The sequence below is a fragment of the Scleropages formosus genome, chromosome 4, assembly GCF_900964775.1.
Source record: "Scleropages formosus chromosome 4, fSclFor1.1, whole genome shotgun sequence".
In the NCBI taxonomy this organism is placed as follows: Eukaryota; Metazoa; Chordata; class Actinopteri; order Osteoglossiformes; family Osteoglossidae; genus Scleropages; species Scleropages formosus.
The window spans coordinates 3555599-3574418 of record NC_041809.1 but is presented as its reverse complement, the minus strand read 5'-3'; the positions used below and the strand labels follow the sequence as shown (position 1 = coordinate 3574418).

Here is an 18820-nt window from a genome sequence, read left to right as displayed (position 1 = left end):
GCAGAAGTGTTGAAATAATTTGCATCGTGTGGAAGTTATAGAGACCGGCGCCCTTGTTGGGCTCTCGATAAATGACAATAGGTCGCACTTATATACACACGCACCCGCCCCATCTGAAACCGCTTGTCCCATACAGGGTCGAGGGGAGCCGGAGCCTAACCCGGCAACACGGGGCATAAGGCCGGAGGGGGAGGGCACCCCAAGCGGGACTCGAACCCCAGACCCACTGGAGAGCAGGCACAAGCCAAACCCGCTGCGCCACCACAGTCGCACTTATAATATATACGTATTTAGATTCTGCACTAAATGAGAGCGTTGATTTGAGTGACCTCTATCTTCTGAACTCCCTGGCAGCTTTTTCTTACAATCATTTTTGTCAAAGGCATAATGTTGAAATTAATGAAAGTATGACTGCATCATTACGGCATGTCTACTGCTGATTATTTGGCGGTACCATATACTATATAAATGGAGTGCTTCATTTCTTATGCACATGAATAAGTGAAGGCTGTTATGGTCACTTGTGCTATAATCAGGCCCACGAATCTGTGATGATTGTGATCTTAACTGTTATCCCTCTTTCATCAGTCTTGGTTGTATGCTGTGGTATCCTTCTGTACACCTTTTATTCATGAAATGTTCCTGGCCATATATAAGCATGCACTTTATAGCTGGGTTTGCGCAGTTTCTCGTTAACTCGGTCATTTAGCGTAAGTTCTTTAGCGAAAACGCTCCGCTGATTTCCCGGCAGCGTCTCGCTCGTCTTCTGCTGAGGCTGCATGTCTGTGACTCCTTTGGCCGGACTAGCAAGGTGATTCTGAGATGAGTCGCCTCGTGAACCTGTCTCCCTCAGCAGGGCAGACCTCCAGTCAGCACATTGCTGCCGAGCCGCTCTTTGCACAGCGGCCAATGTTGACCTCAGATTAGCGCTGCACTTTGGGCCATTGTCCTGGTCTTCTAAATTACACGCTATGGGATCTGTCCGGCGGCCGGAGAGAAAGGAAGACGAAGGAGAAAGGCCCGCCGGTGACGTGGTGAAAGCCATGATCTGGCAGCCGCTCTCGGTGTTCGCGGAACCTTATTTTAAGTGAATGCTCATTGAATTCCAGCTCTGCCAGAGATGGGAAGTTCTCAAAAGAGTGTGACCTCAGTGCTGACTGTAAGCGAGATGCGTCGGCGTTGTGTAACACTAACGTGACAAAAAAGCCATGATTCAGCCCTAATTATGTGTGTTAAATGCTGATGTCAGGAATAGGGGTGCTGCATGTAAATGAGGTGTAAGCGAGTGCATTATTTGATTTGCAAATGATTGCCAGTCTGTAATCTTTGTGTTTTTCTGTGAGATGCATGTCGCTCTGGAGCACGGTGTCAGCTAAATGGATAAATGTAAATGTATCGTGAATGAATCTGAATGATATTGATGCAGTGGCCTGTAGTTAAGGAATCGGGTAGCAGTCTCACTGGGTACCGCTGAACTGGGGACTCTTTGGCACACTTCTGGGTGAAGTTCGCTTCTCCACATCATGGTGTTTAAATGACTCTAAGTGGGTTTGGATGATCTGATGACAGAAATGGAACACAGGGCTGTGATCATGGCTTCCCTTGCAGGACGGATGGTTTACATAAGGGCATAGAAACAATTAACGTGCATGAATTGTGTATAAATTGTATGTTTGCTAATTTCTCGCATTATTCCTATTAAAGCAATACTAATATAGCATATATGCTCAGTACTTCATGTTTTGATGCTGTACTATTTTCACTTTCATTTCTAAATCTCTTTCACTTTTTCTCCACATAGTACTCAAGTTTTCATTCGCTAGAAAAAAGTAACTGGAATCAAATGACAAGTGTAACATTCTGTAAATGAAACAACATTTTTGTAATTGAAGCGCAAATAGATGCAGTCAACGTGTCGCTGATAGACACGCTGATGGAGCCAGTGAGAAATGTGGGTGCCTTTGCAGAAGTGTGGGCAGCCGGTGTTGTCACACAGCAAATGGAACAGTCGTTCGATGTTACGCCCAAACTCTGGGACTCGAATATAATAAGGTTGACGTGATAAGTCAGGGACCACCTGTATTGCTGCGCCCTCGGTATGACATGTTCAGTGACGCACACCTCCACCCAGGCTCTGCGTTTTGCTGGACGGGGGAACCTACTGCCTACCGGCTTGGGAGCCATACACTCAATGAGTTTTCAGCCTTTACTGGCAATATAGACATATTTAATATTGAAGAAACTGGGAAGCATGTTGAATTCGTGAAGATGAAGGGGTCTGCCCAAGCTGGGGGTGCAATGAATCTTGCGGAGCTCCTTGACAGATTTTTTTTTTTTTTTTTTTTGTATGTGTGTGCAACCAAACTATGAGAAAACTTTGGAATTTGCTGTGTATTTGCTGTTAACCTGAGCTGCTTTGAATGATCCTGGCAGAGCGGCCGTTTTTCATATTCCGTTGTAAAGTGTATTTTGTGGGGGGGGTTGGGAGTTAGTTTTCATTACTGACGCTTTGTCTACCTCTGCTTACAGGTGTACTGTTGAAGAGTCGCCTTGCTGTGCTTTGGTGCTGGCCAGATGGTCAGCCCAACGTCTTTCTTGCATGTCCATGGTTCTCCCTTACGGTGGTCGGTGGGGTTGGGGCTCAAGCTCAGTCGAGGGGGGGCTGCATGCAGTCAATTTGTAATAAATGGGGGGAGTTCAATTTTGAGGAAGTGAAAAAAAAAACAGATTGCCCAATGAGGACTGATTTTACCGTATGTGCGTCTTTGTGTTTGATATCTGCGTGTCTTCGAATTGTTTCTCAGGAAAGGGTGTGTGTCCTTCGTGTTGTAACCGCAGTTGACTTGAAGTGTTCCACAGTGAGGTCGACGTGCCGCACGGAAGGACCAGGGTAACAGTTCTGTCATCCCCCGCAGAGCACTATAGATAAAGGAGGAACCCTTCTAAGGTTTGTTTTGATGGGCGTCTGGAGAGAGTAGAGTGGTTCCTCCCAAAGCCTTATGGGTATTGCGGACAACGTGATGCCAGAAAAGGGTGTAGCACAGAGGTTTCCCGACAGCACTGGTTGTTCCAGCAGTGCTGGGGGTGGGGGCTTTAAGGGCTGAGAAAACCGCCCTGCTTGCTTTCTCCTGTGACTCTCAGGCCGCCACAACAGACTGAGAGGGTGATCAATAAATAGGGAGTAGCCCGGACAAGCACGGCATGCTTCTCTGGAAGTGACAGAAGAACCTGTGTGTGCGTGCATGGGTGTCGGTGTCTGTTCTCCACCTTTCTGATGGGATGCCTTCTAAAAACAGGGCCAATCCTTCAATCCCAAGTGTGGGGCGAGCGCTCTGGCTCAAGGGCTGCCTGCACTGGTTCTCCAGTGCTTTTGGCTGTTTTAAAGAGTGGGATGGAAGTACATGTACATGGCAGTTATTTTGATAGCTGCCTCCCCCCCTGTCTGTAGTCAGGAGGATGAGAACGGAGAGGGAAGTGCTGTCATTTTTTGTGGGTCTGACCTGCCCTGTAACCATATCAACATTCTTGTGTGGTTCTTGAACATTGGCAGAATTCCCCCATGACACCCTCCCTTCCCCTCCCTGGACCATTACCACCACATGGGAAAGCCTGTACGAGACAGCAGGCCAACACGGCAGAGTCTTAACCACGAAACTGCAGGATGCATCTGCGTGATTGGTGCGTTTCTAAAGCCGTCGGCGCTCCCAGAGCTGGACCTTGCGAAGTGCCGCAGCGAGCTCAGATGGACCAGAAGCAGTGGTTCTTGGTAGCTGGATTTGTCTTCCCCCCGGAAGTGAGCGTGTGTGTTTAAAGGAGGTCGCGGGGTTGCAGGAGCCCTTCGCTCACGTGTGAGGACCACGAGCCCGCGGCTCATTTTGTTACCACGAGTGTCACCGTGGACTGAGAGACGTGCACTGAAGTCCAATGGCTGTGCTCATCTCTCAGGATTCGTCACTCTGCCCTTGCTTCCTTCGGTTTTTCTGGGTTTTCAGTGGATATTTAAAGCAGAGGGGTTTTTTTGCATCAAGTGTACATCTTATTAAAAAAATATTAGCGTGACGCAATCAGCGGAGACATTTGAAATGTTACTGTGTTGACTTGGACAACGATACCGATGAAATGGGACGGCAGGTTTCTCGTGTGTGTGGTACAGGTACCCGTGATAGTGTATCTTTGCATTGACACTATAGAAAGTTCTCTGCTGATTTGTACAGTCTTGTCTTCATTAATATTTTGTACAATTAAGGAAAAAAGTCACCTTCTGCTTTTGCTGCCTCCCGTTTTATGTATTGCAGCTTCGATTAATGTTAGTGTGGTGCACTGAGGGATACCCGTGTCGGTGGAAAGGAACTACCCCCCCCATCCGCCTGGCAGGACTCTATACTCTCCCCTGGTCACAGGTAGCACCTCCAGGAGGACATGTTGAACACAGTTGCTTTTATGCTTTCACTTCAAGCTTCAAGCAAGGCCCAGGTAACTTCATCCATGTCCCGGCTTAATTCCCACTCTCTCTGTCAACAAACCGCAGCATGAGTGTTTCCTGCCAAAGAAAGCGAGGTGGCCGAACGAACTTTTCCTCCGACCAGAATGGATCGTTCGAACAACACGCTCCCTGTTCCTTGTACTCATTTTGGCATTGGCATCTTTGTCTCGGTGAAGATTGTGTGCAATTTCCCAGGAGCTGGACCTGGGCTCCAGGACAGCCGTCATGTTTCCGATCTGAGATGCTACATGTTGTTTTGAGCAGTATTGTCTGCAGCAGCTTACCTTTTGACTTGTGTTTGCTTGTGTTCTGCTGCACCTGTATCCTGTGTGTAAGAGCTGGAGTCCAGGGGACTTTTCTGTGTTCGTGAGCTGCGTGTGCACTCTGAGGTCTCAGCTGACGCTCACGCTAGTGCCCTGCGTGTGCGTTGTCCCGTAAAAAGTGCTGCGACACTTTGGCAGTGCTCCTTGGGAGGACGGAGCATGTTGTGCGTCGCCAAGCGCAGCGCGGCGCAGCACACCTGGCCGCGTGAGCTCAAGAGGAGGGCTTTATCTGCCCTCGTGTTGGAAAATCAAACAGTATTGACGCACTTGTTTCAGGGTCAGGATCTCCGTGGGGGCGGTAGTCTAGGTGTGGGCAGGTGTAGAAACGGGAGCTCTGCGTTTTATTTATGAGTATCTGTAGTATTATTATTGCTTTTTTCAGTTTTTAATTGGTGCCACTTTACGTTTCGCTGTTATTCCACTGGATTTGATCAGGACACTAACGTTCATAAACGTGTTAACTTCTACATTCACTGCTTTTCAATTAGCCATGTTTTAAATGCAGCCTACTAAGCCTTCCCTTCAGAAAGCATTTCGCTTGTTGAAGTTCTGATTCTGCTTAAATAAGAGGGTAGGGCATTGTTTTGTTTGTGAAGATGGATGGACGCGTGCTATTTTACCATGGAGGAGTGAAGGGACGTCTTCGTTCACCGTAATCTGACTGACTGCTGCGTGGGGCTGCGCTGGATGCCGCCGCGCTGGACGTTCCGCCCAGTTGGGGATCGATCCGAGTCCTGTTGCGATTCTTAAATCCTGCCGTGGTTCTGAGCGAGGCTCTACCCAGGTAGCCTTGTAGGTCAGGTGGGCAGTTTGGAGCACAGTCGCTAGGGGTGTGGGAGGGAGCTGTTGAGAGCACGGATGAGTTTGGCCACATGCGTGTGGTGACACGGTCCATCTTTATTGTGCGTAGATATAAAGGGTGGGCTGCGTCGAATGTGAAAGTGTGGTGACATCTTTTTCAATGTGGGTTTTTTTTTTTTTTTTTTTTGGACATACTAGCTGCCAGGAAAAGTACAACACATGCTCTGCTGGTTAAGGAACTTGTGACTGAAAGGTTGAAAGTTCAGATCTCTGAGGTATAACAATTTTTGTAATCCCGAGGAGGGTAATCAACGTAAAATAGATCTGCTAGTAAATGGAACTCCGTTAATGAGTTGGAGTACAAATTGTAAAGCTGTGTGCGAGTGAGAGGAAGAGACGGTGACTATGAGTAAAAGTACAAAATCTCTATCCATCCATGTGTGTGTCTCGTGTAAACAGCCCGCCGCTGTTCTTGTCAGGGACACAGCGACGCTGCACTGCTCTAGGTGCATGAGTGCATTTGCAGGACAGCCATCTGGCCATGTTTTGACCCCAGGTCCTTGAGCAGGGTGTATCCTTAGTTGGACAGCCCCCCCTAGTGGCCCTACAGGTGATCTGAGAATAATGTGGCTTCCGCAGTCCGGAGATGCAGGACTTCGACATTTGTCGACCTTGTTCTGAGTTCTCTTCGTGCCGAGTAAAGTTTTGTTGACTTCCCAAAGAGCTGTTCCTCTCACTTCTGGTGGGAAGGGGGCTGACTGTGCCAAGCACCTGCCCAGCAGGTGACCCCTGGCAGCACAGCGCACTGCGATCTCTGGACTGATTTCTCTGGTCCATCTTTCCTGCTCCAGTTGACAGTAGCTTGTCTTCAAAGCCAGTCTGTCATAATTTTTCTTTTTAAAGCTGTGTTTAAGTATTTTTATTAAGCTGAATCTTTGTCCGCTCTTCGCTGGGGGGGGGGGCGACTGTGAATATGCATCTAAGGTGGCCTGTGATTGTTTTTGTGTTTAGAGCATTCGGAATAAACGCCATAAACATGAGATGTTTTGTTTGGTTCGTTAAAAGGTTATGTGTGCTAAGGCTGCGGTCGCTCACATGATGAAACTTTCCCTGGGCGGCGCTTCCCCTCCCCCTTCCCACCCAGTTCCGTCTCACTACCCAGTGGGGTTGGTGTGGGAGTGTAGTCCACTGCTCATTATTTCACCACTTTACAGTGAGACCGTGGAAACGAGAGTCATGGAACTGAATGGAAAAACGAGAGCGAGCCCCAAAGAGGAGGCATAACGGTCAAAACGGTCAAACGGCTCAAACAGGGGTCCGTGTAGACATTTGGTTGACAGGAGTTCAGCTTTCGTGGTAGGCGATCATCCTGTGAACCGCTATTGGGACGTTTTCCAGGAGATACGCTGCAGTGTTTGCCCAATGCGTACATCTCCGCAACTCTAGTGTGTCAGTCAGCGTGAGACTGTCAGGTTGAGAAGTCAAGAGAGAAGGATTGTTGCTCAAAATGTAAATATTTCAGAACCAGTAAACAGCATGGAAAATCCCAGCCAGATTCCTGTGGCTCACCGCAGTCTCAGAATAGTCGCCAGCCTGGCAAGGCAGTAAAGGCCATCGTGGGGGATGGGGTGGTGGCCCTGCCGATTCCTCGTCACCACTGCCCCGACATCGTTGTAAACATAGCTGAGTTTTCATTGGCTGACTGCGTGCATGTCGCTGTCTGTCTGGTTAGTGGTTTAAACTGTTTTGCCTAGATGTTTCTCCAAGCTCAGGTGGTGAAGGTGTGGATGAAATAAACAAGCACCTTGTTTCCTTGAACACTTTTTATTTGTCCTTCTTGAGACTGCAGAAAATTTTGGGATCTGCTGAAAGAAAGCAAAATCATAGTGCTTCTTGCATGTTTGTGACTGCTTGAGAACTGCGGTGCCTCCATGCTGGATCAATCGATTAACAGCCTAGGGATCAATAGGAGCGCGTTTGCCCGATCTAGAGAGTCTGCCTGCACAGTGCTGTTTGAGTGCTGCGCCTACATGTGAGGTGCTTTGTTGACATGCGCTTCCATCCTTGAAATTCAAATAAATGTTGCCTTCCCGAGACTCCGGGAAAAGGGTTTCAGGAGTATTTCTGGAATCGCAAGGAAATTTTCCAAGCTCCAGTCCCAGACACGGTATGATGTAAAGCGCAGAATAAGGTGCATCGGAACTGAGCATTGACGCATGTTCAGCTTGGGAGGTGCACTGAAAATCATGTTCTCTAGAACGGACAAAATTGCCTAGACCTCTAGAAAATGTTAGTTACGAATTCAAGGATCTCCCCACATGGGTGGGTCAGTGCAGCCGAACGGCTATTCATACGGACACGCATGCAGCCACGCAGGATGGATACTTTCTACTTTGTTTCCCTGCAGTGGCGTATTAACTGGTAGCCCTTGGTGACCGCAGATTGTGAGCAGCTCCCATGGGCCGTCGCTCGGGAATGCACGACGCAGCTTTGTTCTGTGGACACTTGGCACACCCACACGTCAACCAAATGCCTCTGTGGATTCAAAGCACAGAAGGGAAAACGCAGGGGGTATAAAAAGCAGATTATAACCTTGCACTCAGCTGTATGCAGCTGAAGTTGATTCACTCCAGAAGAAAAGGGCTGCATCTGAGGTGCCTCATGTCTGCTTGATCAGTTGTTTAAAATGTTTGCGCTTCTCCTTCACTAGCTGTGCCCTCCTTGAGTTACCGCTTTCGGGGGTGGGGGGGGGCAACAGGTGGTATACTGGTTTGAGCTGTTGTCTTGAAACCAGAAAGTCTTGTCTGACTCCCACTTGGGCTGTAGTAGCCTTGATCAAGGTGCTCCCTCTGAACTGATGCGGTAAAAATTACCCAGCTGTTTAAACGCGTAAATAATTGTAAAGATGATTATCCAACACTGTAAGCTGCTTTGGACAAAGTAGTCATATAAATGTGTTTAAATATCATTTGCAGGCCTGTGATCAGGTTGAAGGGGCACAGTGTTCCTGTTCCAAACCCACGATACATATTCTTTCTGATGTTTAGTGATGGAGTTTCCAGGGTAACCATTACAAGCAGTTTTACATTTACTCATTTAGCTGACACTTTTCTCCAAAGCCACTTACAATGTTGTGGTTACAATTATTTACTCATTTATACCACTGGGTAATTTTACTGGAGCAATTTAGGATAAGTACCTTGCTCAAAGGTGCTACAGCCAGAGGCGGGGATCGAACCTGCGGCCTTTGGATCCAAAGGCAGTGGCTCTAACCACTACGCTTCCAGCTGTTGACAGGACTTGTTTTAGGACTTGACTGTTGAACCCATGTACCTAAGAACTTTCCTCTCCCTGTTTGTCCTGGGTGAACAGGAATGCCCCTGAGGTTGTACTACCAGCGCCAGCATGCCGGCCCGAGCACCAGCTGCCATCCCTGCAGTGTGGGGGCACGTGACAAGTACATTACTCTGAAAAAGTACTTTTCCATCAGTTCCGCCCTGTTCTCAGTCCTTCCTTCACATAGCAGTAATACTCCATTAGGGAAAAAGCAGGAGCAGAAGTTTTTACTTAGTCATACACTTTGCGCCAAGCCGCTGTGTCAAGAGATGTGTGTTTTCTGCATTTTTCACCTGCTTTTGTTGGAGACTCTTTAGGGATTCAGAAAAAGGTCTAATGATAGTTTTAAAGCCTCCCGCTTGTTGACACCTGAATTTTCTTAAGCTTGTTTTCGTGCTGCACTCTTGGCAACTTCTGAGCATAACAAAAATTCTGTGGACAATGATGTTGAGCATTTCTAGTGCTTTGGTCTCAGTGATGCACCACCAACCAGGTCATAAAGTTGAGAAGGGTGCTCAGCTTCAGTCACGGTGGAATTGTGGGCTACCTACTTTGCACTATGTCTGGAATGAGCAGCAGCTGCCCACGAAATTGTTGTTCTGGTGCCAAAGCATGCCTGCGGAAAAATGAAAGAATTGCGCGAACACTGTGACCTTGCTTTGGACTACCATGAAACCACAACTCTTATGCAACGTTTTGAACTTTGTGTAAAGTTTGTGAGCTGCTTTGCACAACCGTAGAGTCTCTCTCTAACAGCGACCCTGTTTTGCGCATCGTGACAGGTGCTGAGCCAGGTGCACCCCAAGCTGTCGTCCAAAGAGGACGCGTTGCAGTACGTCGAGGAGCTCATCTTGCTGCTGCTCAGCATGCTGTGTCAGGCTCAGCCCCGGACTGTGCAGGATGTGGAGGTGAGTGTGTTCAGCGCCGCCCTGCCGGACCTCACCGCAATCACAGGCAGTCATCTGCTTTGCCCGTTGTTGTAGCAGGACTGTCGTAGTAGAAACGGGTGCTTTTCTTGGTCCTTACATGACTTAAATACGTTTCTGATGCAGTTTCACATAGGTGTTCCCCCTCCCCCCCCATTTTCATCGATAGCTTGGATCACAGTGGTCCAGAGCATGGCCTGGAAGAATAGGGCATGAGGCAGGGTGCATCCTGGCCAGGACACTAGTCCGTCACAGTCAAACACACACTGTTGATTCTCACGCCATGGGCAATTGCATTCTTAGATCAATAATTGTATTATGTTTTTTTTTCTTTTTTTTTTAACAATTACATTTAATGACTCCTATTACTAGACATCACGTTGATATTAGAAAAAAGTTTCTTCATGCTGTTTGTTCCACTGCAAGAGTTTCATCCCTGTGGGTTTGCTTGTAGCAGAGCACTGGATAACGGTGTTTGTGGGATCAGTAATAATTCTGGTGAAATAAGTTAAATTAATGAAAACAGAATTCCACCGTATTGTGTCAATATTGTTTCGCTTGCCGTTTTCACATCTCCTGTTTTCATATGTCTTGTTTTCAGTCTGACGGATCACAGGAGCTGTGGAGGTGCATTGTGATTAATGCTGTAAATGTTTTGCGTGGTAAAACTGCAGCAGTGGTGCTCGGTTTTTCTGTACTTGTCCAAACCCAACAGTGCTATTCTCTTGGCTCTTTGAGTAACTCTTAGCTTCCCTTGTGAATCCCCATGATTTCATTGTCCGGGATAGAAGAAAAGCCTTTTTCTGCAGGTTTATTATTTCACACAATTCTTGTTTCTTGCTCCTGTTTGTAGTGTTTCTCTTCGAAAGGAAGTTGTTCCACAGAAAGAATTTTGTTTACAATATGTGAACAATGTGAATCCCGTACATCCTGCATATGCACATTTGTTTTCACCTTAGCTTTGTTACTTTATAGTTTGGTTTTTGGTTTCACATAAAATCCGTATTTCTGAAGGGAGTCGTAGGGAATCCTGTGCTGTTCTAAGGAGTTCGTCACTTTTTTTTCCCTCTCCTGTGTGCTAGGAACGGGTACAGAAGAGTTTCCCTCACCCTATCGACAAGTGGGCAATAGCGGACGCCCAAGCAGCGATAGAGAGGAGGAAGAGGAGGAACCCTTTGGCGCTGCCTGTGGACAAGATTCATCCTCTGCTCAAGGTGCTCCTTTCACTTTGCACAGTGAATTTTGAGGGATGTTCTGGAATGTCATCCGGTGGCTGTAGTACTATGATGGACAACAGGGGGAGCCAGTATGTTGCACACACAACTTTCGCATAAGTGTCCTTCACAGTGGAAGAACCACTGCAACTTCTCTTATCTGGTCATTTTACTCATACAGCGAGGAGTTCTGTACAACCGCTTGTGTTAGATGTTTTGGGAGAGTGATACACACTTGTCTCAAACAGACTTTTGTTCCTCATCGGTGTCAGTCCAGATGTTTTCGTTCATTAACACAGAGTTCTTCGATAATAACGTCAACTGTTATATGTACTTCCTCCTACTTCTCAGTCATGTTTACCATTTCAACCAGCCACAATCATTGCTTAAGGTAAATACCAATCGCAATTAAAATGACAGATTGAGTACTGTTTATTTGTTTAGCTGATGCTTTTCTACAATGTATTGCTGTTTACCCTATTACAAAGATCAGTTCAGGGTAAGTGCCTGGCTCGAGGTTTCTACAGCAGGTAACAAAATGTAACCGTTAATTCGGTTATTTAAATCGAATTAAGATCATGTAACACCAAGCAATAGTCAGCCCCCTAACAGCACAGTATCTGTGTGCTTTGCAGAGTAAAAGACATAGACAGGAGTCTTGCGAGATTTATTTCTTTATGTCATAAACAACTGTGAGAAAAATTCATAAATAGTTTCTGTACAGGGTGTACCCTGTCTAAACCTCAATGCTTCCTGGAAAGACTTTGAACCGTTGCAGCCCTGCACTGGACAAGTGGATAATGAGTCGGGGGGGGAATTTAGCATTAAACATTCAAAGATAAGCTGGACATTGAAATAGCTAAAATAATAACTTCTATGAGATGTGCGTCGCTTTGGAGAAAAGCATCTGCTAAATGAATAAATGTGAACTAATGTAATCTAAATATATTGGTACTATCATTTTCATGTATAAATTTTGGTTTGTTTTGGTGTTTTGATTTTAACCAACATTTTTCATTTAGGAGCTGGTATATTCTCCTTATAACAAATAATGATTTGTCCCCCGTCACAATGGGAATTCACCTAATGGGATGCTTTTATTGAATAAATTAGCTCTGTTATGTGAGGAATAGGTGTACATAATTCACAGGACCAGCAGCAGATTTTTTTTTTTTTTTAATTTTAATTAAATTTTTTGTGATTTGTGCTGTTTGTAACCAGTAGTTGTTCACTTAAAATTCTGAAATTGGCAGAATGTCTTGTCTGTTGCAAGGAGGAGGTTGTGAATCTCAAATCCATTTCAGGGCTTTCATTTATGTGGCTTCTAACTTTTCCCACGATTGTCCATATGGCAGGAGGTGCTGGGATACAAGATCGATCACCAGGTGTCCGTTTACATAGTGGCTGTGTTGGAATACATCTCTGCGGACATCCTGAAGCTGGCTGGCAACTATGTGCGGAACATCCGGCACTACGAGATCTCACAGCAGGACATCAAGGTGGCCATGTGTGCTGACAAGGTGAGAAACACGCTGGGTCACACTTAGCTCTGGCAGTACTGTGAGGGTCATGGAAAGGGCACCGATCTCTCGTCTTTCCTTCTGTATTCCTAAATTCATAGATTGCCTAACTGCACAATTTAGGGCCCAAACTCTGGAGCTCTCCTGCATCTCCTCACCGTTTTTTTTTTTTTTTTCTCCTCAGTGAGATCAGGTGTCCTCAGTCAAGGGTTTCTCAGTAGCAAATCTAGACAGCAGAGCAGTAAGACTATAGCTGCTTCTGGTGTTCTGAGGTGCAGAATTGGTTATATGTGAGGAAATGACCATCCACATTACTCTATTCCAGTACTCTAATTCCCTGTGTGTCTTTCTCCCCCTCCTGCGGAAATAGGTGCTCATGGATATGTTTCACCAGGACGAGGAGGACATCAGTGACTGCATTGGTGAGGAGCCTTTGGTGTCCGGTGAGGAGAACTACTATGACCTGGTCAAGACCTTCATGGCCGACATGCGGCAGTATCTACGTGACCTGAACCTCATCATCAAGGTGTTTCGGGAGCCTTTCGCTGCTAATGAAAAGCTCTTCTCCCACAGTGTAGGTCCTTGGTGTTTTTCTTATGGGTGGGGCAGGGTGGTGTTGCGTGGTTTGAGTTCTTTTGGTTGTTGTGGTGTCGGCTCCTGCCACAACTTCTCCATGTTTTGTCCATCTTTAGTTGACTTTTTCCACCAGCAAGATTTTGTTGCCTTCAGTACATTTTTGTTTCATTACCCTCCAGAAGGAGGCGAGAACTTGAAAATTTTTTTCTGATTAAGTTTGCGCACGCAAGAAATTTTGCATGATAGATGCGGATTCAGACACGTTTAACGTAACTGAACAACATTAAAGTAATAAAGTGTGGAAAAAAATACAATAAATGCTATGAAATATTAGTGTTTTTTCAAGAATGAGTATGAGCATATCTAAACAATGTAGAAATAGAAGTGGAAATAGCAGCAGGACTAAATATAGGTATAGGTGTAACTGGTGGTGTTTAATAAAAATAGTGCTGTAGGATATATACAGTGTTACCGGTCCAAAGAGTTTAGGAGCTGGATACCAACAGTGGAATCTTAATGTCTGTTTAGCTGTGGTATGGGTTATAATATGCACTTAAGAGGTTAATAAGGGATGCTGCTTGAGGGGGAAAAGCAGTTTTTATACCTTGTTGTTTAAATCTTGGTTGCCCTGCATCACTTCCTGGAAATGAGGGTTTGGAAGACAAGTTCACTCATTCTTTGGGAGTTCTTTATCTCCCATGATTTCATTTTTCATTGGGCTTCTACCTCCCAAATTGCTTGGAAGATTCAAACCATAGTGTGGTCTGTGATTGTAATAGCTACCACTTCTCAATAGCCACTTATGAAGCTGGCATTGATCTTGCCATGCATTGGTTAGTTGCCTCAGTTGAGTTGTCGAGCGTAGGAACCTTGCGTCTGAACCCAGAGAAAAACCATGGCCCCCCTTTTCACGTGAGAGCTTATCGAGGACCGTTGATCACAGTGCCTGTCCAGGAGCTCGTAGCTGAGAGGTCTTTCTCTTCCTGTAGGATGTGGACAGCATCTTCAGCCGCATTGTGGACATCCAGGAGCTTACACTGAAGCTTCTAGGACTCATTGAGGACACCGTGGAGATGACGGATGAGTGTAGCCCCCACCCCCTGGTGGGCAGCTGCTTTGAGGACCTGGCAGAGGTGAGAGAAGTGAGAGGAATGTTTGTTCTGTAAAGAGCAGCTTTGAATGGAATATGATTTGAATCGATATGAGCAAGGCTGTTTTGCAGGAGCTCGCTTTTGACCCATACGAGTCTTACGCTCAAGACATCCTCCGGACTGGGTTCCACGACCACTTCCTGAGCCAGGTCACCAAGCCTGGAGCAGCACTCTACCTACAGGTCAGATGGCACCTGTTTGAGTCTATTCCCACCGGAATCCTGTTTTGCGTCCAGTTGCCCCACTCCCAGAGTGGCCACACCGTCCTGTAATAATACAGAATTCCCACAACCTTTCTTTGCTGCCTCAGTGTTTGTGTATTATTTTTTCCAGACTCTCTGACTTGCTCTTCATTCCTATGATCCTTCTGTAAAACTGCTTCTCCAACAGGCATCTTTTAATAGACCACCTTTCCCTGAGCATTTCATTAGCACACTTCCGTTGCTGTGTGCGCTTCTGTTCCCCTTCTGTGACGCTGTTGCATTTCGGTTTGAACAAGGGATTGTGGGACTGATGAAGCACTGGTTCCAGAGAAACATCTTGTTGAAAGTGTACTATGACATCATTCAACAACGCATTGCTGTCAAGCACAGTGACATGGTGACATTAACACGGCTGCACTGGTTGTTAGAGAACTTTGCTCGGTGTAGAGCAGTTCCTCGGTGTCAGGCTGTGAATAGGTGTGAATATTCATAACTGCACGGTGGACTTCGGTGGCGATGTCAGAGGAAACAAGTCTGCCTGGACCTGACTAAACTGAATGTGCAATCATGATATCATTTCACTTTGGTTTCTTTCGATTTGATGTCCTTGGCTGTTGCAGTGCATTGCATTGTCTGAGCACTCCACAGGCAGGCAAGCATTTATACAGCAGCTTTTTATGAAGGGCTTAGGGGTGAGGGTGTGAAAATATTCTACGTATGTGCAGATCACTCTTTATCATCAAATGAAGTGTTGCCGTCCTCTGCTTTTAAATTATTTTGTTTTTGTGATTCTATTTTCTCAGTCAATAGCGGAGGGCTTCAAGGAAGCTGTCCAGTACATTCTCCCCAGGCTCCTGCTGAACCCCATCTATCACTGTCTGCACTATTTTGAGATCCTGAAGGTACGTCTGAGCAGGGACCGGAGCTTCACACATGCATTCCCACTCTTGCACCTCCGCTCCCACCTCAGTAGTTTGTAATCCTCTTCACTTTAGTGTGTAGATGTAAGGTGTTGGAACAGCTCCATTGCTGGCTGGCACCGTTAAAATTCAGGCTGTGAGCGTGCCTTTGTCACAGACTGCGCCAGTATTCCAGCTCGTTGTAAACAAATAAATCCTGTAGTGAGACAGGGAAAAATAAATTGAATAAATTACCTTTTTAAGTGAACAAGTCAACTTAAATGGTAAAGTAGAATGATATTCTGCAGGCACCAGGGTTCCCAAGGTGTTCACTGATATTTGGTATGCATTTCACATCGTTCTTGAATTAGACATCAATGAAGACATGCCGGCGGTCAATCAAATGTTGCCATGCTTAATTCCTCTTGTGCATACCGAGTGTGTGCAGACATCACCCCGTCTGCATCCGAATAAGTGCACCCAGAGACCTTCAGCCAGAAGGAGAGACCTTCTCCTTCTCTTAATGTACAATTCACTCATAAATGAAACATGGCAAGTTATGTAGGGAGCTGAGCATTGAAACACTGCTTTTCACTGGTAAGAGCAAATTGTTGAAAGTTCATTGTTTGTATATGGTTATGACTCTACATTTTTTTGTCACTGTTATTATTACTACATCCTTACTCTGCTTTTACAAGTGTAATGTATTAAATTGTTGGATATTGGAGCATAACTTGTCATTTTTAATTTGGAAAAATTATAGTGCAGTCCTGAACACACAAATATACATGAATATTTAGTCATTCATTTAGGGAAGGCTTAGTGTATTTGAGCTGAATTTATCATCTGAATGGCTTTCATGGTAAGGGAGGGTACAGAACTGGTTTGCCATTGCATTCCTCTGCACGTGTCTTTGGGCTGTGAACACAAGGAGAATATGAAACTCGGGCTGAGCTGAATTCAATGCGTTTCCCAAAAGTGATGTACAACTCGGAGGAAAAAAAGTACATTTGCTGTTTTAGTGGCAAAACTAAATGCTTTGGGTGATTAGTAACACAGAACAGTGATCAAAACATAAACAACCCTGAGAGTATTAAAGTCTGGATATAATAAAGAGGAAAAAATTACCACGCAACACTGCAGCACTATTATATTTAAGGCAGCTAACCGGCCGTTTGCGTGGTCTTCTCCTTGCTCGCATCAAGTTAAACTTTGGCCGAAAACCAGTGCTTTTATATTGCATGTTTGGTACAAATTTCTCTTGTAAGTAAAGGCAAATCCTTATAAATAAGGGTCCACCTGGGAGTTGGATGTTAATAACTGAGTACTTATGATATGGCTTACTGCAGCAGTGTTTTAAACGGCAGCCTTCACAACATGAGTCAGTCTCCTTAACTACTGTGCTAACCTGCTGAATGACGCTTGCTCTGCGATGAGTGTGCCTAATCCTCAATCCATCAAATGCGTTAACCAACTCCAGCCTGGTTGGTCTCAGGGTATTGGCATGGCATGAAGAGTCCTTCTGGTGGCGCTGTTGTGTTATGTTCTGAAACGTGCTGTTGTGGTGAGTTTCCACAGCCTCACCCACTTTACCTCACTGAGTTTGCTCTCTACTGCAGCTTTAATTGTAGAGCGAAGGACTGCTCAGTCACCGTTGTTACCAGTGTGTCTCTTGTAAGGCAGCAGGCTGCAATAGTCTTCCCCAACTGCGGGGGGGGGAGCATAGGTGATGCTGGGGTATTTTACTCCTGTATGTATGAAGACACTGGAATGCGCACAGTGACACTGGCAACTCCAGCTGCTGCAGTGTTGGAGACGAAGCTCAGGCAACGTTAGCGCCCCCACCTTTACAGCACCGTGTCCGTAGCTGGATCCGTGCTCTCCACCTAAGCGTGTATTGCAGCTTTCCATTGTTCTCTGCTCTGTCAGTGTGTTGATGGAGGAGCTGCAAGGAGTGGGGCAGTCCTGAAGATCTGTCACTTTGTTGTAGTTGCCCCAGTTAGTTGACCGCCGCCTCCACCTGGTCAAGGCTGGAACTGCGCTTCAGGAGTCCGGCTGTGTCATTCTGGCTGCAGACTCGGGCAGGCAGGGATGGGGTGGAGCTGTGAAAGTGGTAGAGGGTGAGATGTGTAAGCCTCTTATAGGGAGAGAGAATTTCTTATAAAATCTTATTGTTCTCAGCCTGATTGGTCTAGTCCTCAAACTTGGAGCGGGGTTTGGGGGAGGAGCCGTTTGGCTCATTTACCTCAGCTGACAAACTGCCAGGATTTTCCCTGTTAGGAATAAAAGGGAATTGTATTTAGACCCAGCCAGCGTGCCTGGCCGCCTGTCTGTTGATCTCTTTGACTCAGTTGCAAACTGCATGGTCACCGCAACCGTCTTGAACATGGTTTGTTTAGTCTGCGGTTAGATGGACAGACGGACAACCCGTGTGATATTTACCGACAGTGACTCCCCTGTTCCCGCCGCTGCAATGATTAGAACGAGTTGATGACAGGCAATTTTTTGAGTCACACGTGAATATATTTGAAAATTCCAGACAGAAAACAAGTGAGAGGATGACCAATAAAACATCAAGGCACTTAAGGTTAATGTGTTTTGTCTGGAAAAGCCACTTTTTGGTTGTACGGAAACCGGGGGGGGGTTAACGTATGCTCGGTGTGTTTGTTTTTGTGTCGCGCTTCACGTTTCACACGAGAACCTGTTCCTGAGAAAGTAAATCTGATGCTGATGGTCCTTCTGGGACCTTCATCTCATGTAAACCGAGTACACAGGGTGGAATCTAGGTTTAAGAACAATGTGTTGTCTGGTGAAGCGAGACATCCGAAAGCTGCTAAATACGTACCGCCTAATTGTAGTCAAGAGAATGAGGATGAGACATGGGAAACTAGTTCTCTGGGACGCGCTGATCTTTTTCGTGAGGAAAGCTTCATGTCAGCAGCTTGTTGCTCTCTGTCCACTCCACCTGACTTTTCCTATGTTTCTAACTTGCCGGGTTTCTTGCCCCTGTTCTCCCACCTCCCTTCTCAGCAACTAGAGGAGATGAGCGAAGATGAGGAGGACAAGGAGTGCCTGAAGCAGGCCATCACTGCCCTGCTCAACCTGCAGAGCAGCATGGAGAGGATCTGCTCCAAGAATCTGGCCAAGCGGAGGCCAAGGTATCCCATCCCGACCTCGTGCACATATGGCCGTTCCGGCAACTCCTGCAGGCCAGATCTGACCGAACCTGACCAGGACCTTCTTAGTCCACATCCCTCACTGCTCTCGCTCTGCTCTTGCGCACGCCCCCACACACACACACACACACACACACACACACGCGCGCACACACACACACCACCCCTAATCAGCTACCAGCCCCTCCTGCTGCCTCGCTCAGTGCAGGGTG

At 46.3% G+C, this 18820-nt stretch overlaps 1 protein-coding gene across 2 annotated transcripts in view; it reads left to right on the top strand.

The window, feature by feature from the left end:
- Nucleotides 1-18820, top strand: part of LOC108926987 (son of sevenless homolog 1-like) — a 32367-nt gene that overhangs the window by 1261 nt on the left and 12286 nt on the right. For both annotated transcript variants that reach the window (XM_029251376.1, XM_029251375.1), the window contains exons 2-9: nt 9726-9851; nt 10952-11083; nt 12439-12603; nt 12974-13177; nt 14169-14312; nt 14402-14512; nt 15337-15435; nt 18463-18590. In XM_029251376.1, the coding sequence (XP_029107209.1) occupies nt 9726-9851; nt 10952-11083; nt 12439-12603; nt 12974-13177; nt 14169-14312; nt 14402-14512; nt 15337-15435; nt 18463-18590 (1109 nt within the window). The remainder of the gene's footprint in view (nt 1-9725; nt 9852-10951; nt 11084-12438; nt 12604-12973; nt 13178-14168; nt 14313-14401; nt 14513-15336; nt 15436-18462; nt 18591-18820) is intronic.